This window comes from Macrotis lagotis, chromosome 5 (genome assembly GCF_037893015.1).
Source record: "Macrotis lagotis isolate mMagLag1 chromosome 5, bilby.v1.9.chrom.fasta, whole genome shotgun sequence".
NCBI lineage: Eukaryota > Metazoa > Chordata > Mammalia > Peramelemorphia > Peramelidae > Macrotis > Macrotis lagotis.
In genome coordinates this window covers 204109288-204134855 of record NC_133662.1, presented here as the reverse complement: position 1 = coordinate 204134855, position 25568 = coordinate 204109288, and the positions used below count along the sequence as shown (strand labels likewise).

The following is a 25568-nucleotide window of genomic DNA, read 5'->3' as shown; positions in this document are numbered from 1 at the left end:
ATTTCTGTCCACAATTAATTATGGAGTCATACAATTAGTGAGAAGGAGATAGCTGAAGTTTCTTTTCTTGCACTAGTTGGAAGACATTGTTGTATTATCCATACATGAATTTAGGTTGTAGTTCTTTGTTATAATTCCAGCATGTGGAGTTAGCACTAGAGTTTGAAGACTCAGTGAAACAGGGAACATGGTAACATGGTCATAGTACCAAAGTAGAAAAGAGTGCTTGTGATCACTCATAGACCAGAGCACAGGCAAGGAGACAAATAAATATATCTTTCTTTAGTTCATAGCATCTTGGAGAAACTGAAAACTTAAAGAACAGCTGCACAAAATAAAAACACTGGAGTTCAGAACACTGCACACACTTCTCCAGGAGCAGAGAACAAACTCAACATAAAATTAAAAGTAAAGAAACAGGCTGGAAAAACAAATAAATGACAAAAAACAATCTGACCATAAAAAGTCACCATGTTGATCAATCATAACACAAAATCAAAAGAAGACAAAAAAGGAAAACTTTATTTTATCCAAAACCTCAAAGAAAACTGTGAATTGATTTTAAGTACACAGCAATTTCCTAGAAAAAATTTTAAAAATCATGTAAGAAAGACAATGAAAAATTCAGAAAAGAAATGAGAATGATGCAAGCAAATCTTGAAAGATGAACCAACAACTTCATAAAGGAGGCACCAAAATATTGAAGAAAATAACAGCTTAAAAAATAGAATAGATGAAGTTGTAAAAGAGACAAAGCTTCTCTAAAGAGAACACCTTGAGCCATGGCACCTCCCTCCTCGGGGATGATGTTCGTTCCCTGCGGGGCCACTGAGCCCAACTTTACCGGCTTCACCCTGCTGATGCCAGCAATATCTGTGGGGAATGTTGGCTAACTTGCAATAGATCTGATTATTTCTACAATGAATATTGGTAAGGTAGGGTACTTTTACACTGATTGCCTTGTTCCAATGGTTGGAAACAATCCATATGCAATTGCAGAAGAAAATTCAACAGAACTCAGTATAAATGCTGAAGTATATTCATTGCCTTCAATGAATCTGTTGGCTCTCCAACTAAGATCAATTTCTATTAAGTATAAATCTAAGTCATTCTGTGAAAAGCTCATTTCCTGGGTGAAAAGCAGTAAATGAGCCAGAGTCATTGTTCTTTCAAGCAGTCATTCATATCACTGTGATGACCAGCAGCTTCGTTCCATTCTGATACTTAATAACACCTGAAATGGGAAAAAGTGTTGGTGAAATATTACAGAAACTTCATTGGAAGGAATTGGAAAAAAGCAAATCCTTTCCTGAAATAGGAGACTCTGAGTTGTGTATCTGGATCCCTGGAGGTGGTATCACAAAAGTCTTATACACTGAGAGTTATTCCAAAGGAATTCAAATGGCAGTTGTCCTGAAATTTGTTTCAGAAGGAGATAATATCCCAGATGCCTTTGACCTTGTTAGATATCTTAATGATTGGCTTCAGATAATTAAACCTCAAGAGTGCAGTGACTTCACAACATGTGTTTCCCAGTGGAAAATGCCAAGTTCTTGGAGATTGCTCTTTGGCAGTGGCCTTCCTCCTGTGCTGTTTTGAATACTTGTCACTGTTCATGGTGGCTCATACAATCTGACAGTAATGTCATTTGTGTCACCAAGATATTTGGGTCATATATGCGAGGAGCTCCTGGTGAGAAGCTTCTTTGTGTAAATTGGTGGCTTCTCTGGGAATTGTAGTCTTAGATGCATGAGCCACCGAAAGATCAATTACTTCTGTAGCCAATAAGAGGTAGACATTGAACCAAGGTCTTCTTGACTCCAAGGCCAGCTCACTATCCAGGATACCTCTTGTGTCCCAAAATACTAATTACCAAATATAACCATCCAATAATTTATAAAAAAGATTTGTATTATGTCTGTGACAGAAAATCTTTAATAAACAGAATAATTATCCTCATTTTCATCATATATAACATATATAAATTTTGTAGAATAAATTTTTTCCTTAAGAAAAAAAAAGAACACCTTGAAAGTTGAAATGATCAAATAGAAAAGGAAGTAACAAAGACACTGAAGAAAATAATTCCTTAAAAATTAGAATTGGACAAGTACAGACTAATTACTGTGAGACATCAAGAAACAGTCAAGCAAAAGCAAAATCATGAAATAATTGAATACTGTATGAAATATCTTAAAAATAAATTACATGGAAATGGGGGGAAGATAATTTGAGAAGTATTAGACCAACAGAAAGTCATGATTTTTTTTAAAAAAAGGCATCTTTCAAGAAATTATCATGCAAAACTATTTTGATATTCTAAAACTGAAAAGTAAAATGAAAGAATCCACTGATCACTTTCTTAAAGACATTCTAAAATAAAATCTTCCAAGAATTTTAGAACCAAATTCCAGAGCTTCCAGATCAAGGAGCAAATATTGCAAACAACCAGATAGAAACAATTCATATATGGTGAAGTCATAGTCAGGCTCACACAAGATTCAGCAGCTTCTCCATTAAAAGATCAGGAGCTTGGGAAATAATATTCTATAAGGCAAAGGAGCTAGCATTACAACCAAGAATCTTCTACACAGCAAAATTAATAGAATTCTTCAGGTGAAAAAATTGACATTTAATTATAGAAGACTTTCAAACATTCTTTATTAAAAGACCAGAGAAGAATAGAATATTTGACGGTCAAATACATGACTCAAGAGAAGCTTCAAAAGGTAAATAGGAAAGATAAATTATAAGAGATTCAATTAGGGGCAGATAGGTGGTGCAGTGGATACAGCACCACCCCTCCAGTCAGGAGGATCTGAGTTCAGATCTGCCCTCAGACACTTAATAATTACCTATCTGTGACCTAGGGCAAGAAAGAAGTCCTTAAGAGGTTGAATTAGTTTAAACTCTTTATATTCCTATATAGGAAGGTGATACTTGGAAGTTCTTCATTATTTGGGTAGTTAAAAGGAGTACATATAGACAAAGGACACAGGAATAAGCTGAGCGTAAGGTGAGAATATAAAAATAAAATTGAGGGATGAGAAAGAGAAATGTACTAGAAGAAGGTGGAAAGAAGAGGCAGAATAGGGTAAAGTAACTCACCTAAAACAAGTTACAGTGAAGGGAAAGATGGCAGAAGTCAGGGGGATGGAGGTGGTGGTGCTTGAACCCTACACCCATTAGATTTAACTCAAAAATAAAGAATAAAATACACATTCAGTTGGGTGAATAAATCTATCTACAGGACTAGGAAGTCTATCTAGACTACAGGAAAGAGGGAAGGAAAGGGGATAATGGAAGAAAGGACAGATTGGAGAGGGCCTGAGTCAGAATTAATACACTTCAGGATTGACAGTACAAAAAAGAGAGAGATAGTAGAATAAACAGGGGAAGGTAGAAAATGCACAGTTAATAATAATTTAGAAAACATTTTTATAGTATTTTTTCCTGATAAAGACATTATTTTTCAAATATACAGAGTACTGAATCAAATTGCTAAGAATACAAATAATTTCCCATTTGACAAAGGTGAAAGCATCTTTTAGATGAAACAAAGTTTTCTATAGTCATATGAAAAGATACTCTAAATCAGTAAATGACTAGAAACATGAAAATTAATACAACTCTGAGTTACTACCCCACACCTATCAAATTACTTAAAAATGACAGTATAGGAAAATGACAAATGTTGGAGGGATGTGAGAAAATTGAGCACTAATGCATTGTTGGTGTCATTGTGAACCTTGTTCAATTATTCTGGAGAGAAATTTGTAACTTTGTCCAAAGAGAAATAAAACAGTGTATCCTATTTGGCCCAGCAATAACAGTCCTGTCTGCATCCAAAAGAGATAAAAAATAAAAATGGAAAAGGACTTACATATAAAAATACTTGTAGCAGCTCTTTTTTTAATGGTAGCAAAGAATTAGAAATTGAGGTGATGCCCATCAATTAAAGAATGACTGAAGAAACTGTGGTATATGATTGTCATAGAATATAATTGTTCTATAATTAGTGACAAGAAGGTTGTTCCCAGAAAAACCTGGAAAGACTTACTTAAATTGGTGTAAAATGAAATAAGTAGGACCAGGAAAATATTGTATACTGTAATAGCAATGTTTGTCTTGATCAACTGTGAATGATTTAGTTATTCTCACCAATACGATGGTCCAAGAAAATTCTAAAGGACTTATGATGAAAAATGTTATCTACTTCAAGAGAAAGAAGTGATAGAATCTAAATGCAGATCAAAGTATTCTGTTTTACACTTTATTTTTCTTGTTTCTTTGGGTTTTTTTTCTTTTACATGACATATTTGAAAATATGTTTTGTAAGATTGTGCATGCATTTGTCTATATTAAATTACTAGACTTTTCAATGAGGGGTGAAGAGAAAAGGAGTAAGAAAATTTATAAATTTAAGTTTTAAAAATAAATGTTAAAAAATTTTACATGGGGGCAGCTAGGTGGCGTAGTGGATAAATCACTGGCTTTGGAGTCAGGAGTACCTGGGTTCAAATTTGGTCTTAGACATTTAATAATTACCTAGCTGTGTGGCCTTGGTCAAGCCACTTAACCCCATTTGCCTTGCAAAAAAAAATTTACATGTAATTGGAAAAATAAAAAAGTAAACAGAAAGAAAAATGATCATATCTTATTTGAAAATATTTAATAAAATAAATGCAAAGATATTTAAAATAGAAAAAAAGAAAAAATCTTTGGCTAGAACATGCTGCTATCATGAGATTATTTTTCAACATAAGGCAATTAAATCAGTTGCTAAATCTGTCAATTCAGTTAAAAAGGAAATGTGAAAATAAAGCTTTCTTGCCCACTGAGCTTGCTTGTGATTTTTAAAATTTACTGAACTGGAAAAGTGGTGAGACAGTCATGATGATTTTAACAACTTTTTTAGGTCAAATAGATAGTTGGGTTGGGACTTTGAAAAATTGTCCACTGCTTGCTGCATTTACAAAATACTAATTGTTATAGCCTCTGTCAAATCAACCAAAATGGGAAAAAGTAGCACGTCCAAATCGATAGAACATCTAGATGAGATCCCATAATCTGAATTATATATATATATATATATATATATATATATATATATATATATATACACACACACTTACAGCACATTTATGTGTACATCAGTTCTCTATCCTGGTCTTCTGTAGTTTTTACACATACATATATGTAGGTAGATACACATGTGCATTTGGTGTGTGTGTGTGTGTGTGTGTGTGTGTGTTAGGAGAATCAACAATGAAATAATTTAGCTATTCTGATCTAGAAATTGATCCAAGGAAATTGCTATCTGTTTTCAAGGGAGAGAATTAATGAACTCTAAATGTGGAGTGATGTATACTTTTTAACTCTTTTTGTTTTTTTAGTTTTTGTTTCCTTTGCAACATGGTTTATAAGGAAATATGTATTAACATGACTTCACTTCTAAAATCAATATCAAATTGTTTATCTTTTCAAAAAATAAGGAATTCCAGGAGGGAAAAAGAAAATTGCTGAATTTTGTAAGTAGTGCATAGAAGTGCTGATGAGTTTTTGAATTTTTTTTATACCCTGCATCTTTGCTGAATTTGTTAATTTTGTCAATTAGCTTTTTAGTTGCTTGCATATGGTTTTATAGGTGCACCATCATTTATCTGTAAAGAATGATGCCTTTTTTTCTTTATGGTCTATTTTTATTTCTTCAATTTCTTTTTCTTGTATTATTGTTATGGATAGCATTTCTAGTTCAATATTTAATAGTAATAGTGATAATGAATATTCTTACTTTACCCCTTGTTCTTATTGGGAAAATTTCAATTATAACTAATTATAGATAATTACTTATTATATCATTACAGATATATCATTATAGATAATGCTTGATCTAGCTTTTAGGCAGATGCTATTTATTGTTTCAAGAAATAGCCAAATATTTATCTGAAAAAGAAAAAATTATATCATTACTTCTTAATTTTTAGCATAAGGAAAAAATGTCAGAGTGACAAATGATAATAAACAATGATTTTCTATTTGATGGGATAAAATAGTGGTTGTAGGGATAATGATTTAATAAGGAAATTATAGAAAAGATTTATTTCAAAAGATAAAATATGTTAGAAATATTGTCTGTTAACTTGTTTTTATTTAACACAGAGAAATACTGTCCAGTTTTTTCTTGCTCTAATTTCGACAATATCTAAGACTTTCCCAGATTTTTTCCCATAGCATGGTAAGACTTCTACTTTTAAGTCAATATTTTCAGAGATTTCTTGGCTGTTTTCCAAAATTAATTAATTTAGAGGCATTTAAGAACATGAATTGACCTTAAGCCACTGTTAATTAATTGCTTTAAGAGATAATTTGGTTCTTTCTTTGTTCATTTCATAAGAAGACACACAATCTGGTTGTATTTTTTCATGATTTTCTTAGAAATCTACTTTTTATTGAGAAACATTGTCAGGAATGACTTGTTTTATTTTGACTAATGCACCCTTGAATATTATTGGTCCTCCAGGAAAACCTAAAGACATATGAAAAGCTAATTAGCTATGGCACATACAAATGGATATGATTACTTAATTACCAGTATCGCTTCACTTGGGCTATATGTAACCAAATGTGGAGCTTAATGGTTTTGCTATTAATCAATTCTCAATGTAAACAGTTGGAACGCTGTGCTGCTCTAGAATATCATTATAAATAGTCCCTGTGGGAATCACGACTTTATTTCATTAAAACTCTTGCCTGCTGTTAATTGCTCTTAGAAAAACATGCACAAATTAATTGTGTTTCAGATTCCAGTGGTATAAATTATATGTCTATGATGATTGCTTGGGATTTAACTGTGTCAATTCATTCCTTAGTATCTGATAACTGCCATTCCTGATCTGTTTGAAATAAATAATGCTTGAGCAATAAGTTTTGAATTACAAAGGGAATAAAGGGAAAAGATTTTTAAAAATGTTCAGCTTACCTTGCTATCTGGGTCAATACATGAAATAAGATCATTAGAAATTAATTTGTAAGTCTTAATGACTTCTCCTGTGTCCAAAAAGTATTATTCTTTGTCAGGGATGATGGATGAGTGTTAACAATACTGAATTTTTAAAAAATGATGTTTGCACTTGAAAATGGCATGGATAAAATAGAACTCATCCTTTATTAAAGTCTCAGTAATCAATGACTATTAAAACAAGTTTCTTCTATATATGATCGATATGAAGAATGTCAACATATTCTTCTTTTATCCCATATTTATAACTGCATAAACTGAAATTTAGAGATAGAATTTTCATTGGGCACAGTCACATTTGTTCTCAGATACAGAATATTAGGTGAATATTGCAAACAGGTTTTAGGCTTATTAGTGGCATGCTGGTTTTGTGATCATTTATTAAAATTTCAGTTATAACAGACAGTATTTTTCAGGGGAAAATTTTACTCATAAGTCTTGATGTGTTAACTATTTAACATTTCAGGTTCATTAGGGAAACATAGTAGACATAATTATTAATGCCATTTTGTAATGATTTTAATAAAAAATAGTAAATAAAAATTAATAACCTTAAATGAAGAATAACACAATAGTGCAGACCATGTTTATTTTGATAGCTCTGTGGAGATACAGTAATAAGATTACTACTTACTCTTTCCCTTCATTCTTTTGAACTTTAATTTTCTAAACAAAAGGGCATCAATTACGCCATATCAATCTTCACTATTTCTGTGAAATAGCAGATGTTATCTGTAGAACATAGGGAACTGGAATGTACTCATGGTTCTGCTGGAATAAGCTTGAATTTATTTGTGGAAAGTCAATTGTTAAATTTTCAGTGTAAGCATTTACATTTTGCAAATTGTCTAGATTTTGGAAAATATTAGAGAAAATGTTAATAAAGATTAATATTAAAATCTATTATGCATATTTTTGGGGGGAGGAAGGAGATTTTAGTTAAATATTTAGTTACAAAGCCCTGATCAAGATGCAGAGAAACTGATTATCTCTAATGTTTCCGACTCAAATTCACTTTAGTGGTAAATCACTGCCTACTCAGAGCATATTCTATAGATGTCTTGCTGTTACAACATTAATTATGTAGTTGGCAAAACCTTCATTTTTACAGTATAATGTATAACAGGAAAATAATCAATCTAATGGGTTATTGTCATTATGACCATCATCACCACTACTACTAACAACAGCAACAGCATCAGCAACAATTACTGATACTGATTGGGAATAATGATGGAGTTAGTCATTGGATAAATTCCTAAGATTTTTCAGTTGTACATCTGTGCTGATCTGCATTGATGAAGGAGGTTCCTTATAAAGGATCTTCCTACCCTAAATAAAAAGAGATTTTAAAAATAATTTAGAAATTAGAATAATATTAAACTAAGTAAGTTGCAATATTTTGCTAATTATCAGAAGGAACATTTTTTTTAAACTCCAGGGTAACACAGCTAGTAGCTGACAGAGAGGCAGAATTTGAATTCAGATGAGGATTCCTGATTGCATGTCCTACAACCTAGCTACAATATAACTATCTGAATGACATCTTGGGAGCTCATTACTGAAACTGAAGATTCATTCAAAAGGTTTTTTTTGTACAATGGGTTAATTTTTATAGTTCTACTACTCCACTCTATACCTGTATATTTCTAGGGACAAAACAAGAAGTATTATAAATTATTATCATTACTATTATTACCATTATTATTATTTAAATTTCACTGCACAAAAATTGCCACAACAAACTTTGAAAGGGGTTCATGATGTATTTACACAAAAATATATAAAAAAATTTAAAAAATCAAACACAATCATGTTGTTTTAAGAATAGAAGCATATTTTTGAACAATTATTTTCCCAGTAAAATAAAACTCTTTGAGGTTGAGTGATGTTTTGTCTTTGTGTTTTTAACATAACATATTTAGTGTACAATTATTTGAAATTCCTTGATCAATTAGGAGAATGAGAATTCCCCCCCAAGAAAAATAGGAACTTTCTAGCCACAATTGTCTCTACTACCTAATCTTCAGTTTTCTCTCACCTCAAAGTGTGTGTGTATGTTATTTTATACTTGCCAAATGTGTGTGTATGTATGTATGTGCTATTTTATATTTGGCAAGTGTGAAGAGAACATTTTCCCCAGAGGGAAAAATATTTAGGAGATCATTACGTAGAAGGGTCATTACTTGCATGGGTCATTTCCCCTTCATATGGTATAAACTACTTAGGATCAAAGTTTTATTTAGCCAACCAGAGAGAGAAGACACAAAAAAAGAACATTAGGATTTACTAGAATGAAGTGCTTTCCCCTCTTAACCATGTTCAAAAGGAATCCTTTTTAAATTTTCCCCCTCCTCAGGTTTTTCTTTTATCACTCAGCCTGGAGCTTTGCGAAGCATGAATGTCATATTTTAATGTTCCTAAGGTCTTGGGTTGTCACTTGGGGTATTCAAATGTTGTTTCTAATTCTTTTTATATGGCTAACTAGCTTCTTTCTTTCCATTTCCTCCTTCATCTATTTTGTATTCCTTCTCATCATTAGTAATATATTGAGACTTACTTTAGATTAGCATTATTCTAATTTCTAAATTGTTTTGAAAAGTCTGTTTTTCTTTAGTGTTGGGAGATCCTTTGTAAGAAACCTCCTTCACTAATGCAGAGCAGTACAGATCTACAACTTAAAATTTTAGTAATTTGTCCATCATACTCCCATCATTACTCCCAAGAGGTACCAGCAACTGAAACCTGCTTATAGTGATTATAAGGCCTTCTCTCCATTACTTGATAGTGCCTTTTGCCGAACCCCACAAGATCATTAGAGTAATACATTCTAATGTCTTCCATTAAAGTTCATTAAGTTGAACATCAGTAATGTATAATTTTCAATAACATGTCCTTGGATTTCTCTTAAATAACCATTCACTACATGATATGATTGGAAGGGCAGAACAAATACTGGTCCTGCCTCTTAATATCTACCTGGCTTGCTTGCCAGGTAGCTTAGATGGAGGCAAACTATCAACAATTTTCAGTTGAAGACAGCATCAAATCTAGCATTCCTAGATTATTTAATACAACAAAATTGGTTAAACTCTGGACCAAATTTTTTTTCTTCCTTTGCTGTATAAATGATGGAATTTCCCAGAGTATATTTTTTCTTTAAAGTAATGACTAAAACCATATACTAGGTACTTTTTTCATTATTTTAGAAGTATGGAAGTATGTAAAATATTCATTTAGAAAACAGTGTGATGCCTCATATAAACATTTTATTAATTTCTGATTCCCATCTAGTGAAACTCCAATAAAGTAGGTATGTACTATATTTAGGGAATCTGTTTTACTGTGTCTCCTAATACCTCTTTCTCTTTCCTCCCTCCCTTCCTCCCTCCCTCTCTCCCCCCCCCTCCCTCCTTTCCCTCCCTTCCTCTCCCTTCCTTCCTCCCTCTCTCCCTCCTTTCCCTCCCTTACTCTCCCTTCCTTCCTTCCTCCCTCCTTCCCTTCCTTCCTTCCTTCTTTCCTTCCTGCCTTCCTTCTACCCTCCCTCCTTCCCTCCCACCTTTCCTTCCTTCCCTCCTTCCTTTTTTCTTTTTCTTTCTTTTCTCTCATACTTTCTTTTTTCTGCTCTTTCTTCCTCTGTCTTTACACTTGTATATGTCTTTTTAAAAAAATAGCATTGTATTTACATCTAAATTTTTTTTAGTAAAGTAACACTCACTGGTAAGGCAAATGTAGCACTGCAGAAAAGCAGGTTGTAATGACTCTGTAACCTGTTTTCTCCCATGTGTTAAAAATAGTCAAAAAACTCTGAACAATATCTGACACATTTCTTTTATACCTTATTTTATTTCCTTTGGGGCTCAACTATTAAAACAATTGCCTTCCTCCCAGAATGTCTTAAGTGAACCATTGTCATCTCTGTATTTTCATTAAAATGTTACTTAATCCAGAAGAAATGAACTGTTACAACTATGATCTAGGGAATGTATACGGAATGTTTTTTGCCTGGAAATATTCAATGTCATGTTCCGGTGGGAACAGAATGAAGAAGTGGTACAATGAAAAATTCACACAGGCTGCTCTCCGAAGGCATAAAATTGAATAGGATGACATTTATTCATGTTCTATTCTAGCTAGCATGATTCGCTTTAATTGACCTGTTGGGATTTTAATAAGCTCTTAGATGAAGAGTAAGTTTGTTTTTAAATGAGAAATTACATTGTTTGTCTATCTTTCATAATAAGGTACTTGGCTGCAGTAATTTCCCTTGTTCCATTGTATGTTCTACATAGTTGGACTCATTATTGCCCAGATATACTATCTGTATTGCTATTGTTAGATATGATCCTCCTCCATATTTGTCTTTCTAGATTGACAGTGTCTCTATTTGGAGATTTATAATTTAAATTGCTTTGAACATATATTCCTTTAAGAGTAAAAATTGTTGTATTCTTTGTAACATATTTGTTAATTGTACCTAACACATTTGTTAATTGATGAATTGATTATTTCTCCTAGAATTATATATTGAAAGATTGAAGAAATGTTTGAGGTCATGTAGGTCAACCTTTCCCTGGATCAAAAAGGATTGAAACCCAAGTCATTGAGCTGAAAATCCACCACATTTTCCATTGCTCTCAAATGATTCCAATCTAAATATATTCAAGTCAGTGGTATATATATATATATATATATATATATATATATATATATATGTTATTTTTGACATGAAAAATTAAATTAACTTTTAAAATTTCCCCTATACTTACATTAAGACCTTTATGAATTAATTGACAGCCTTATTCATTCATTATTTATATGAATTTATTCTAAGAAATAAATTATATATTGTTCCACCTTAGGATTTTGCTGTAAAAACATAAACATATAAACATATATTATGTCTTTATGGATGAATGAGTGTGTTTTGTTTTGTTTTTTATTCTTCTGAATGTGCCACAGAAATCTCTTAGGCATTAACATTGGCAAACTTGATAAAATGTTAGTATGATGCATGCATTTAAAAATGGTAGTGGTAAAACACCAGTAATTTTTCTCTTTCTTACCTGTCAGTTTTCTTAAAATTTATTGCTCTGTCTCTCCTCTCTTTTCTTCATATCATTGCACTTCATGAAAAAAAATCCATTGACATTGGCCTTCTGGCTCTCTTATGATACTCAATTTCTGCAAACTATGACATCATTGTTTATAAATACTCTCCTTCATCAATGACTCTCTGACTTTCTTTAGTCCTTAGTTTAAATCCTATATGGAGAAAGCCTTTCTCAATATTCCCTTTACTTCTTCCTTTATTTCTGATTGTATTTTCCCTCTGATATTACCTTTTATTTAAATTATACTTATCTTGTATCATGTACTTAGTTGATATGTTGTTTCCCCATTAACATTTGTGCTTTTAGGGGCAGATCCATGTGCTTGTTTTTCTTTATGTCTATAATATTTAACACAGTAATAAAGTAAGCACTTAACAAATAGCATGACAGGCCAACCAAGATGCTTTGCAAATGTAGTTCAGAACTTCCAGTCAATATAAATACATCTTACATAAAGATGATCAGAATTATATCTTAATTAAACAAGGAAGAAGAGAGGACTATGGGAATAAAGTCTTCTTTACTATGCAAGGAAAGTCTTAAATTTTTTTAATGTTATAAACATTCATAAACAACTACTACATAGAAGTCTTTGTTAAAAATAACATTTTTCTTTGTCACTTGACTAAAAATATTTTTTGATATTAAAAAAGTTTTCAAAATCTAATGGCATGGTTCAAAATGTCATTAAATAGAGGAATGTCATAAACTATGATAAACATAGTAGAATGATTGAAAAATTAGTAAATAAAACAAAGAGGTAGATATTATTCTAAAGACTTCTCAAGGAAAAAGTGCACAATGGAAGACAAAAAAAAAAATAAACCTAGCTCTTAGGTTTATGTGTGGAGAGTTGGTTGAACTGGGAACTTTGACAGACATTTTATAATTGGATTGCTAAACACATGTTGAATAAAAATCTCTTTAATTTTTTATGGAGAGGCAGCTAGGTGGTGCAGTAGTTAGAACACTGACACTGGAGTCAGAAGGACTTGAGTTCCAATCCAACATTAAATACTTAATAATTGTCTAGCTCTGTGACCTTGGGCAAGTCATTTAACCCCATTGCATTAAATAAATTTTAAAAAGAAAAAGAAAAAGAAATAGGGAACTAGACCTGGGGTACATTCAGAAGACACTAATTAACTCAAACTTTTTTTTTTTTTTTGGATTTACTAATTCCTGACTGGATTCATCCCAGTGAGAGATGAGAAACTGTGCTTATAAGAAGAGAAGTCTTGACTGCTCCTTATCTAAGGTCAACATGTTGCCTGTCCTTTTTGGCTTTAGTTCTTTGACTTGGTGCATGTACTTCTTTTTTAGGTGAAGGATACTGGTGATGGCTACCATCTTGTGAACTTAAATATTCTGGTTTCCATGATCCACCAGAGAAAAAAATGTAACTTTTTTCTCTTTTTTTTTTAAAGATGCAATAGTACAGTATTTTTCTGGTACTCCCCCCTTGCAATCAGTTTTTGAAGAATTTTTAAATTGTTGATTCATTTAATGTCTAAATACTATTTCTTGTTCTATCACTGACTCTTCCACAAGAATGAAGTGAAGCTAATACAATAATACAATCTTTGAAATACTAGTGCCTAGTTGATAAATTTTTTTTCTTTTTTTTAAATTCAAACAAATCTTGAATGTTTGTCAAATTGTAAAAGCCCTATTCCCTCTAATTCCATTGGGTAATTTCTTATCATTTGCTTAGAAACCCCAAATGATTATCCCTTTGTGTTTAATTCCTTTCTGGGGGGGAGCCTTACACTTTTTGTGGCTTATTTAACTTTGTTTTCTTTTGTTCTTAAATTAAATAACTTGTCTTAAATAACTTTGAACTTAAAATAAAATTGCCCTTATAGCGTCAGAGATGTATTACAGAAAAAAAAAATGAGATGGTCTTTTTAAATAAGAATCTTGAAGAAATTTGCTTGTATCTCCAAATGTATTGCCTATTTGAGGGACCCCTGCAGAGATTTTGGTTTGCCCTTTGTAGCAATGGACACAGAAAATTTGTTAGACCCCCGCCCTTTGAATGGACATTTAGACTAAGAGATATATTGAAAATTTTTCTCGTAGGACAAATGATTTCTCATCCAATGGCCATGGAATAACTTACAGTTGATCATAAATCCCTAATCCCTTTGGGAAAAATCCAAGTGCTTTGAAATTATTTTAGAGGTTCAAAACATAAATGACCCAATGTGATTTTCCTATCTCCGAATTTGAGAAACAAAGTAATTACAGATTAAAAAGGTTCACTTTGACATTTGATGATGGGGACAAATAAATCTCCAATGAATAAAATTATTAATTGTACTTACTAAGAAAAACACAAAGCCCTAGAAGCAAATTTTCTTTTTCTTGTAAAGCAACTTATCATGAACCATCTCCTTTTCTGTTTATGAAAATATTCTCTGAGGAAATTTTCTTGTTTTGAAAATATTTACTTTAACTAATAAGATGTTATGAAATTAAATGTGCTTCAAAATCATACATTCTATAATAATAACATTTGTCAGCATAAATTTAATTGATATGCAAACACTGGATATTTAATGTTGTTTTCATTAATTATTTGCTCACGTTCCACTTTATCTTTTAACAAATATTTACATTTTTATAGAGCTCATCTTTCCAAGTAGTAAAAATTTTGCTCTTATATTGTAATACATTTTTTCTATTTCAGGAAGATAGTTTATGTACCAAGTCATCAAAGATTTCATGATATGGGAAAGATATTAGCCAACAATTCAAGATTATTGGTTGAAAACAAACAGTTTAGACAAGATGTTAGAGTTATTTGGTATAGAGAATGTGAGAATATACAGGAGATGCAGGGTAAGGATCAAAATGAATACTTAATAGTGCTCATCAAAAAAAACTATGAGTAAAACAAAATATTCATATATTTTTTGCCAAAAACAATGGAAAAAATAAACCCTTGGTGTTATTATGTCCTTCAGACTCTCCAGATGAAGGGTAAATCTTCATTAGGGTATGATTGAATTTTGTAAATAGGAAGCTAAAGTTCAAAGATTTTGCTTCAGTGGTGGCTAGAGTTCATATTTTCTGATTCTTGATGCAGGTCTATGGTTATCTTTTACCCCACTTCCCCAACTCACTCTTTAATCCAGTGATATTGCCCTCCTTGATATTTCTTTAACAAGATATTCTGTCACCCTACTCCAGGTATTTTCTTTCTTTTTTAATGTGTGTTTTATTGATATTGTTAAATATTTTTCAAATATATTTAATTTTTTTAGCTAAATTGGGTTTCAAAGTCTTTTCTCTCTCTTTCTCTCACCTATCCTTGAACCCTTGAGAAAACAAACTATGAAATTGATTATACATGTGAAATCATACAAAAACCATTTTTGTGTTGCAAAAGGAAAAAAACTATAAAAATAAAGCGAAAAAAATAGACTTCAATTTGTACTCAGAATTCACCAATCATCACTCTGAAATAAATTTCATCTTTTGTCCAGAATTGTATTGGATCATTGTCTTGCTTAGTGTATCTAGTGCTTCTATAGTTTATCATCCTTACAGCTGTGGTGTTAGTGTATATGATGGTCTCCTGATTTTGCTAACTTCACTTTATTTTTTTTAGCACAAAAGTATTCCATCAAAATCATGTCCCACAAGTTGTTCAGTCATTCCTAAATTGATATGCATCCTCTGAATTTCAAATTCTTTGTCTCCACAAAAAAAGGTACCTTAAATATTTTTTGTACAAATAGATCATTTTCTCTTTTCTTTGATCTTTAGGATAAAAACCTAGTAAGTAATAATATAGTTAGGAGAAAGGATATGCAAAGTTTTATATTTTGGGGGGGGGATAGTCCTAAATTATTTTTGGAATGGTTGAACCAGTTCACCACTCCACCAAGAGTACAAAAGTGTCCCTATTTTACTATGCCTTTTCTGGAATTTGTCATTTCTAAGTATTTTCACTGGGTGTCCCCTATGCATGGAATGCTCTCCTTCCTCATTTATATCTCCTGTTTCCCGGATCTCCTTTGAGTTCCAACTGAAGTCCTCTTTTACAAGAAGTTATTAACAAGATATTTTAATTCTAGTGTTTCCTCTCTGCTGATTTTATCTTATTTTTCCTGCATTTTAGTTTGTTTGTGTATGTTTGCTCGTTATGGTCTCCCTTTTAGATTATGAGTTCCTCAAGAGAAAGGACTGCCTTTTGCCTTTATTTGTATTCATCCTTAACACAGAACTTAGAACACAGAAGGTGCATAATAAAATGTTATTGACTCTTTAAATCTCAATTGGAGTAAACTCTAGTACAGTAGTTTGTGACTTCCTCAGGTGATTATATCAAAAAAAATGAAAATGTTCTTTACTTGCCTTTTTTCCTCTTGTTTTATTTACTTCCTAAAATGTTGTCTAGTCCTCTTACCTCTGTTTGACTATCTATTCACTTTTAGGCTGCCTCTTTTATATCCAAGATATGAAAACATTTTTATATTCATCCTAGAGAAATTGAAATTTATCTAACATCAAAAAATTACTCATTGCTTTTTGCAAAACTCCATATTGTTGAGTTGCATCTCTCTCTCTCTCTCTCTCTCTCTCTCTCTCTCTCTCTCTCTCCTTTCTTGGTTTTAATCACTTAGGGGGCTTATTTGAGCACTTTTGTCATTCCCCAAACTCCTCCCTATCATCTCTTCATGTTACTATCACAATTTTTTCATTTCTACATTAACATAAGATTTATATCCTATGCCCTTAGATAATTACCATTGGTTAAATTCTTAGACTCTGAAGCTTACCTATTCATTCACTCTTTCTCCCTTCAAAATAATTGCTGTCTCTGCCATTAACCCAACCTGCTTCTGTCCATTTTAATGAAATTTCTATTTTCCTATATATATGATCTAATTATAATTCCTAATTCTGCTCTGCCCAGTCTTGGATCCTTTTGGTCAATGCTATCCTGAAGCTATTTTATGCCCACAACTGAGAGAAAGACAGTTAATTTTTCCTGCTAAGCAACATGTCTACAGTACAGATGGATCATAATGCCTGCATTCAGTTCAAATATCTAGGCTTCTCACAATCAAAGGTTTTTATTTTAGTATAGTAGCAATGAGTTATGACCTTTCTTTATATCACATATTCACTGTGACCTCACATTACATGACTACATCTTCCCCTTATGATTCTAGAGCTATGATTAAAGAGATACAACATCTATCTCTAACACTATTGACCTGTGACGTTCTTGTTTCCTCACACAGTCAGTCACCAATCATCAGGAGATAACCATCATTTAGTCAACTAACCTTTTAACTTATTTTCTTACAGTATGAATAGAAGCACAAACAATATCATCAGCACCTTGGAGTATGTTCTCTCTACACTTAAAAAGTATTGGTTTAAACTTAGCAAAATTTCAACATAGCATTTATCTCACTAAGCTTTTATCCAAAAGTGACACTTTTGGTAGATGAGTCCTTTTCTCATGGCAATCTGAGCTATAATAAAGGTCATTCCTTGATAATTCTTGCAGTGCTGTTAGATTGCCTTCAAAACCCTGAATGGACTCAACTCCCAGACTCTTGAAATTCTGAATAACCAATTTATGGGGAGATCACTCAGCCTGTCTTTCAAAACTCAAGAGATCATAGCATATAATCTATTTCACTTCTTTTTTTTAGACTTTTTTCAAGGCAATGGAGTTCAGTGACTTGCCCAAGGTCACACAACTAGGTAATTATTAAGTGTCTGAGGCCAGATTTGAACTCAGATACTCCTGATTCCAGAGCCAGAGCTCTATCCACTGCACCACCTAGTTGCCCCAATCTATTTCACTTCTAATGTGATATTATTGTTTTTATGGCTGTTAGTTCTTTGTTCATGAAAAGGATCTATGAAATTAGGAGGGTGATATCTTGGCTTTCAAGTGAATTGAATTTAAGTGAGGAAGAAATGTGCAAGTTTGCAGTGGGAGACCTTGATCTTTATAAATTTAGATCTTTCAGAGGTCTCTTTTTGTCTGAGACCACACTCATTCTTTAACTATAACACTAGGTAAAAGTTAGATAAAAATTGAGGCAAAGGGGTGGAACCAAAATGGCAGAGCAAAGACAAGAATTCCCTCAAGCTCTCCCTCAGATCACTCCAAATACTTTTAAATAATGACTCTATTCAAGTTCTAGTGTGGTAGAACCCACAGAAAGACTGAGAGAATTGATTTGCAAGTCCAAGACAACTTAGAAGATCAATGGGAAGTGTTTGTTACACTGGAATTAGAAAGAGCCTTTTACACAGCCCTGGCTGTACTGAAGTAACTGTCTAACTATCCAGGAACAGCCCATAGGACCCCTGGGTGCCTGTGAGCACCCTAATCCAGGGCAGCAGTAGTAGTTCCCAGGCCTTTCAGCCCAGGGATTAGCAAAGAACCCAGAACAGCACAATCCTCAGAATAGTTCTGGTTCCCCAGGAGCCAGTAATAGACCTGAGGATTCACCTGTCAGCTACTTCCAGAGAACCTAGACTACAGACAGGAAGAGGGTGAGGGGAGATCACAGACATCTCTTTGCCATCTCTGAGGTAGAACTTTGTGGCTTTGCTCATACTCAGATTCAGGTTTCATTCTGGGGCCCCAGTTCCAAGAAAAGGAGCTTCATTGACATAGCTGAGAAAAGACCCTCTAGTTCTAAGACAAAGGAGTGCTTGGGCAATCCCCAGATCAGAGCATAGGCTAGGAGAGCAGTCAGAGCCATTCATAAGACCTTGAAGGAATTGAGGTCCTGGGCGGGGTGTATCATTGAAAACAATAGTAAAAACCCTCAAATATTTGGAACAGTGAATCCTCCACCATAGAAACAGAGTTCTGCCTTAACAAAGAGCTGACATCAAGTCATAGGCTGGGGAAATGAGCAAACAATAGAAGAAAGAAATTCAAAAATAGACAATTACTTTGGTTCTATGGAGGATCAAAATGTATACTCAGAAGATAACAAAATAAAAGTTTCTGTATCCAAAGACCACAAGAAAAATATGAATTTATATCAGGCTATGAAAGAACTCAAAAGTATTTTGAAAGTCAAGTAAGGGAAGTAGAGGAAAAATTGGGAAATGAGAAAAATTTGGGAAAATCATTAAAACCAAGTCAGCAACTTGGTGAAGCATTTACAAAAATATCTTGAAGAAAATAACATCTTAAAAACCATTTTGGGTCAAATGGAAAAAACAGTCCAAAAGGCTGGTGAGAAGAATGCTTTAAAAAGCAGAATTGGCTGGATGGAAAAGGAGATATAAAACTTCTCTAAAGAAAATAATTTCTTCAATTGTAGAGTAGAGTAAAGGAAAGCTTAGGACTTTGTGAGAAATCAAAAAACAAAAAAAAAAACAAAAAACATGAAAAACTGGAAGAAAATAGGAAATATCTCATTGGAAAAACAACTGATCAGGAAAAGAGATCCAAAAGAGATAATTTAAAAATTATTGGATTACCTGAAAGTCAAGACCAAAAAAATAAAGTCTAGCCTTCATTTTTCAAGAAATAATTCCTAGATATACTAGAAATAGAAGGTAAAATATAAATTAAAAGAATCCACAGATCATCTCCTGAAAGAGATACCAAAATGAAAATTGCCAGGAATATTATAGCCAAATTTCAGAGGTCCCACATTAAGGAGAAAATATTACAAATAGCCAGAAAGAAACAATTCAAATATCCTGAACCTACAGTCAAGATTTGGCAGTTTTTACATTTAGGGCTCATAGGAATTGTAATATGATATTCTGGAAGGCACAAGAGCTTAAATTACAGCCAAGAATCAACTACCCAGCAAAACTGAAAATTCTCTTTCAGGGGAAAAGATGGGCATTCAATAAAATGAGGGAATTTTCAAAATTTCCTGATGAAATCACCAGAGCTGAACAGAAAATGTGATTGAATTGTACAGGTCTCAGGTGAAGCATGGAGAATATGGTTGGGAGAGATTTAATGATATTGAACTTCTTGTATTCCTGCATGGGAAGATGATACTAATAATTCATATGAACCTTCTCATTTATTAGGGCAGTTAGAAAAAAGTAAATGTAGCCAAGCCACAGAAAGGAGATGAATTTGAAGGTATAACCAAATGATGAAGTTAATGGGTGAGAAAAGAATGTACAGGGACAAAGGAAAAGGAGAGGCAAAATGGGGTGAGCTATTTCACATAAAAGTGGCAAGAATAAGTTCTTGTAATGGAATTGAAACGGGGGAGTGAGTGAGCCTTTACTCTCATCAGAATTGCCTTGGAGAGGATATAACATATATGCATAATTGGGTATAGAAATCTATCTTACCCTACAGGAAAATAGGAAAGGGAAGGGAGAAAGTGGTTAGAGGGAGGGGAGAGGACATGTAGGTGATAGAAAAAAGAGAAGCTCATGGGGTGGGTGGTCAGATACAATACACTTTTGAGGAGGGATGGGGTCAAAGGAGAGAGAGAAAAGAATAAATGAGGGCGGGGAAGAGGATGGAGGAAGAAACACTTCTCAGTCTTTCCCTTAAACTTTTTTTCTCTCTTAAACTCTTCTAAACTCTCCCCTTACCACAACTTTTTCTCTTTAAGAATCCCCTTCCCCTTTTCTCTCTGACTCTACACACCAGCACAGCTACCAATGGCTCAGTGAGGGAGGGGCTGATTTCCAAGTTGGGGCCACTGCACACCTACATGCTTCTCCCCCACCCTCTGAAACTCCTGGACCCTATTCCCAGTTCCCCCAATTTAAAACAAGCTGAGTCTCCAGATCCAGATATACTCAAGACATTTGCACAAGACAGGACATAGAACAAACCTACATATTCCCAAGGGCATATCTCTAGAGTCTCCAACCTCAGGTTTCTCAGGAGCTCTTGGTTGGATTTGAAGAACAAGTCCCCTGAGTTTCATAGTCAAAGGTCATGAGGGGCACAATCTATGCCTCGTTTCCACTTCAGGGCATTCTCTTTTAAAATGTCCTGCTCTACCACATTTAAAAGATCCATTTAGTCTACTCCTCCCTTTTTTCCCTTTAATTCTCTAGAAGCCTGAACCATCATTCTGGCTTCCTTTTTTCTTCTTCTCATCCTCTCTCCTGATGTAAACTTTCTGAGCCTCCCTTAATAGTTGCTCAAGTGGTTGCATGCTCCATCTTTCTAATTTCTGCAATTTCTTATTAATATCAGGCCAGGCATTGGTGACAAAAATGACCCTCAACATGATTTCTGCCACAGAATTTTGGAGATCCAAAGCTGAATATTTACTCACATTTTCCCTTATTCTCTCAAGAAATCTAGAAAGTGCCTCATCCCTCTCTTGCTTTGGAGTGGCCTCCTTGATCCCCAAATCCTGCACATGTCTCCTACGAGCTAGGTCATTATTATCCCCAATTATCTAGCTTGCTGCAAATCCTACCTCTTCTTTCTTTAAAGTTTCCTTGTTACTAATAAAAATGCTCAAACTTTCTCATTACCCCAGACAGCATCCTCACCACTCCAGCTAGCTAATTTTCTTCTAAAAGTATTCTCTTTGGATATTTGAGAGGGAAGGGTCTCTTCCTCTCCCCCCATTAGGCACCTTTTTTGACCCTTGGCCTCTCATCTAGGATCTTCCTTCTCTGGGATTATCTAGAATGAGGACTTCTAAGCCTTGAAAGGTAAAAACCAAAGTTTCCCTACCTTTCTGGGTCAATTTTAGAAGTGTTCCCTTAATTTTCCCATCACTCTCCCCCTTAATGCTGGGGTTTGAGGTCCATTCAGAGACCTTACCTAGGGAACCCCAGAAAAGAAATGGGGATCTGGCTTGAAATCAAACTGTGAGCATTCCTTCCTCTGGTCTCTTCTAGGGCTTCCTCAAGGAACTTCCAGAAACAAGCCACCAGTTGTAATCTATAAATGAAAGAAATCTGCTGGAGTGAGAAAAAATTGAATACTTTATTCATGAATCCTGCAGGACACAAGTGCCTCACCTACTGTGAAACACCTAGGATATATTTTTTTAAAAAAAAATAGAATAGTTAAGAATGGAACAAATTAGAAAGTCACATGACTGAGTTCCATTTTCTCAAGTTCAAATGCCATATTTGGAAGAGGAGAAGTCCTGGGGTCTTTTTCCCTTTAGCATTATCACTCACCACATGTCATTTACCAATATTTTAGTCAAAGAAAATTCAGACCAGCTAATTAAGATTCTGTAACTGTCTCCAGCAGAAGAGACTTTCATTATTCTTTTTTTAAAATTTTTTTTAAATTTTTTTGCCTGTTTTATTAAATAACCATTTTATGAAGAAAGACTAGTACAGTGACTTCTTAGGGAGGCAGGGGAAGGGGAATATGGAATTAGTGGCTATATCACATCCGTTCCTCTAAGTCTCATCTTGATTGCAAGGCAGTACAGTAATGCAGTAAACACAACACAAATTTGAATAGGGTTTGTTATAAGTATAACACCCTAGCTCCTGTCTACCCTTTTCACACCACAACTTTAAATAATATGTCCATGGGCTACAGTCCCCATCCAAGTAGGTAAGATATGGTTTCCACTTCCAACATAAGTGCCCCCTCTCCTACCCCCACTAACCTATTTAGAATAAATCTGCTTTTGGGAGAGGTCAAAAATAATCATGATCAATAATAAAATGGGTAAGGAGGAAGTGACACAGACAGAAGAAAAATATGTGGATTCAACTCCATAAAAATGCTTTTGGAGAGGGAGATTTCTGAGGGCCTCATGGAACTTCAAGTTCTACAACAGATAGAGGGATACTCTAAGGAAGGATTTCCAGGAACACATTTCAAAAAATTCTGAGCATAATAACGATAATACTGCTGTCTCCTGCCCTGGAGAAATCCCTGGGTACTAAGACTGGAATCTTACAGTAGAACCATATTGACTATGGCTATCCCCAAATTCAGTCAGAGAGTGCTCTCTAGGATGTTGTGGTTATCCTTAAAACTCTTCAGCTCTAGGAAGTGCTTAGCTCTTTTACTCTTCTGGCTGGAGGGCAGATAAGTGACTTGGATAGTTGTTGGGGAAGAAACTTCAGGAGACTGTGCTAGATCCTTAGCTGCTGACTGGTGCTGTTGCTGGGAACTTCCACCTCCAGCTTTGACAGCAGCAGCTAGTTCACTCAGTGCTTCCTGATAGTGTAGATATTCAGTCTGGCCAAAGACACCAGTTCCATATCCAGCTGTTTCATAGCCATCTAGCAAGGTATCAATGAGAGCTTTGTGGACACCCTTGAAGGGGGTACTTGTGTTTCGAAGATTCAGCAGATAGGAGTGGAAATTCTTGCCCATCAGAGAATGAGGATGCCAGCCTTCTGAATGGAATGGTATCTCAGAGGCACGAATGACATCCAATGCTTTCATTCTGTACAAGTAGTTGTAGCAATATTGATTTCCTGGTGTCTCCAGCTGCAAAAGTCTGGCATCATTCTCTTCAAGAAGCTGGGGTTCATACTTTACATCCTGGACCTTGGATAGTCGAATGTCAATCTCTTCCTTCAGATCCTTGGGAGCATTGTGTCCCACAGAGACATGAGGAACTCTTCGAGACTTCATAGCAAAGGGCATGATCTGCCTCTTCACAAAAATGAACAGCAGGACAAATACCAAGCTCCCATAGGCCATCACCAGCACCACGTTCACCCTGGACAGCCAGTTACTGCTGGATGCCATGGTCTCCCTCCAGCTTCGTTAGCTCGGGCTCCTTAGCAACAAGGGCCCTAGGGCTCCAGGACCTGCCCTGGCCATTTCCCTATGGGGGAAGTCAAAGCCGGGTCCTGTTGGAAAACCGACTTTCATTATTCTTAAGTATGATTTTGCAATATGAATTTATTAATCATTGCTTTATCAAAGCCTGGAATTTCTAATACTATTTTAAAGAAAAAAAAAATGAGGGGCAATGCAACCAAAGTGAATCAAAAGCCTAACCTAGGAAGTTTGTGGGTTCCAGGATTGTCTCTGATAGACTAAAAGTATGATAATGGTCAAATTACTTAACTTCACAATACTTTATGTGGATCTCTTAAGTTGTGTTGCAGCAAAGGGGGTGACCTGCATTATAAAAATAATTTCCTCTTTATGAAGTTGCCTAAACCAAAGAAAACAGGTCCAGTGTCCATCTCTCTTATAAATGATTCAGTCTTTAAATATATCCAGATTTGTACAAGGCCTTTTACCATTTAAAGAAGTACAATTTCATCCTTTCTATAATTCAGAATATTTTGACTTCCTGTAATTAACACCATAGACATGCTATTAATTTTTCTTCTTAGGGCTCCCAGTTAATATTGAATATCCTATGTCCTCTCTTTCCTCTGAAGTTACTTTGAACAATTGAGAATCTGCTTTCTGCTACCCTTTGCTGTAAGTGGTAAAAAAAAAAACCTGATTGTTACGTATTTATATACACATAGACATGTATCTTGATAATTCCTTTATAATGATCTTTTTTTTTTCCAATTAGAATTTTTCCTTACCCTCTTTCTCTTTTTCTAAATCCTTGGCCTTTGGAGCATTCAATTAGCTTCTTTGATGAAATCCACAGGCCTCGGGCAATTTCAAACATGCATCTAATTATCAAATTGAGATTCCCCTATCTTCAAAATAAAACTCTTATATTTGCAACATTTTGAAATAGTGGTTTGTTCATATTCTAAAGAAAAATTTCAATGAATTTACCTTTGTGAGTTAGATCTAGAGCATAAGGAACTTTAGAAATGATCTAATTCAGTCATATAATTTTACAAATAAGGACAATAGGATACACAGATAAAACGTTGATCAAGATCTCACATGTAGTGAGTAGAAGAACTAGGATTCAACAATTCTCTCCTCTTAATCCAAAGCCAATGCTCTTTCTATAGCAACATTATAGAAAGTCAATAATTTAATGTTTTTTTAATTCAAATTATTTAAGTGAGATATTATCCATTGCCTTAAGATATCACCATGCATGTGAATTATGACCAACTCTCTAGTGTGAAATAGAAAATTTTTCTATAAGGATTTTAATTTAAGTTATAATGTAAGATATGAAAAGGTGTTATTTCCTAATAGTCTTTAGTGAAAATTATAAAGTAAAAAATGTCTTAAGTAAAACTGTCAATCATTTTCTTTGAGGAAATGAGGTTGAATGAAAAATGAATCATAAAGCTACTGGCAATTTTTCAGTACCAGCAACATCAGCTAGTGTTTACCTGTTAGTCATCATATGATTCATCCATGGTGCTGAATTTTCATGAAATGCCCACAGAGGTCTAAAAATGACAACAAATAGACAGAAAAAACCTATAAAACTTGCACTTATAGTGTAAGGCATTGGATTAATGCCTCAGTACAGAACAAAGACATCCAACCTTGTATATTATCATCATCACCATCATGATCATGGCATTTATTTAGTACAACATATGCATAATAACTCATT

At 33.9% G+C, this 25568-nt stretch overlaps 1 protein-coding gene and 1 pseudogene across 2 annotated transcripts; one reads left to right on the top strand and one right to left on the bottom strand.

Moving 5' to 3' along the window:
• Positions 1 to 806: 806 nt before the first annotated feature.
• On the top strand, positions 807 to 1599 carry LOC141490019 (proteasome assembly chaperone 2 pseudogene; annotated as a pseudogene).
• A 21451-nt stretch (positions 1600 to 23050) lies between these two features.
• Positions 23051 to 23815, bottom strand: LOC141490018 (protein C1orf43 homolog). Of its 2 annotated transcripts, XM_074190309.1 has the most exons (2): positions 23750 to 23815; positions 23051 to 23647 (listed from the first exon to the last, which is right to left on the bottom strand). In XM_074190309.1, exons 1-2 carry the CDS (start codon positions 23813 to 23815, stop codon positions 23051 to 23053), a joined length of 663 nt encoding a protein of 220 aa, XP_074046410.1. The 2 variants fall into 2 exon arrangements, with proteins under 2 accessions (XP_074046410.1, XP_074046409.1); XM_074190308.1 differs by having other exon boundaries at positions 23051 to 23815.
• Positions 23816 to 25568: the final 1753 nt, after the last annotated feature.

What these genes read in the sequence shown, in the direction of transcription:
- LOC141490018 (XM_074190308.1), bottom strand. Translation starts at nt 23,815, where the DNA reads ATGGCATCCAGCAGTAACTGGCTGTCCAGGGTGAACGTGGTGCTGGTG.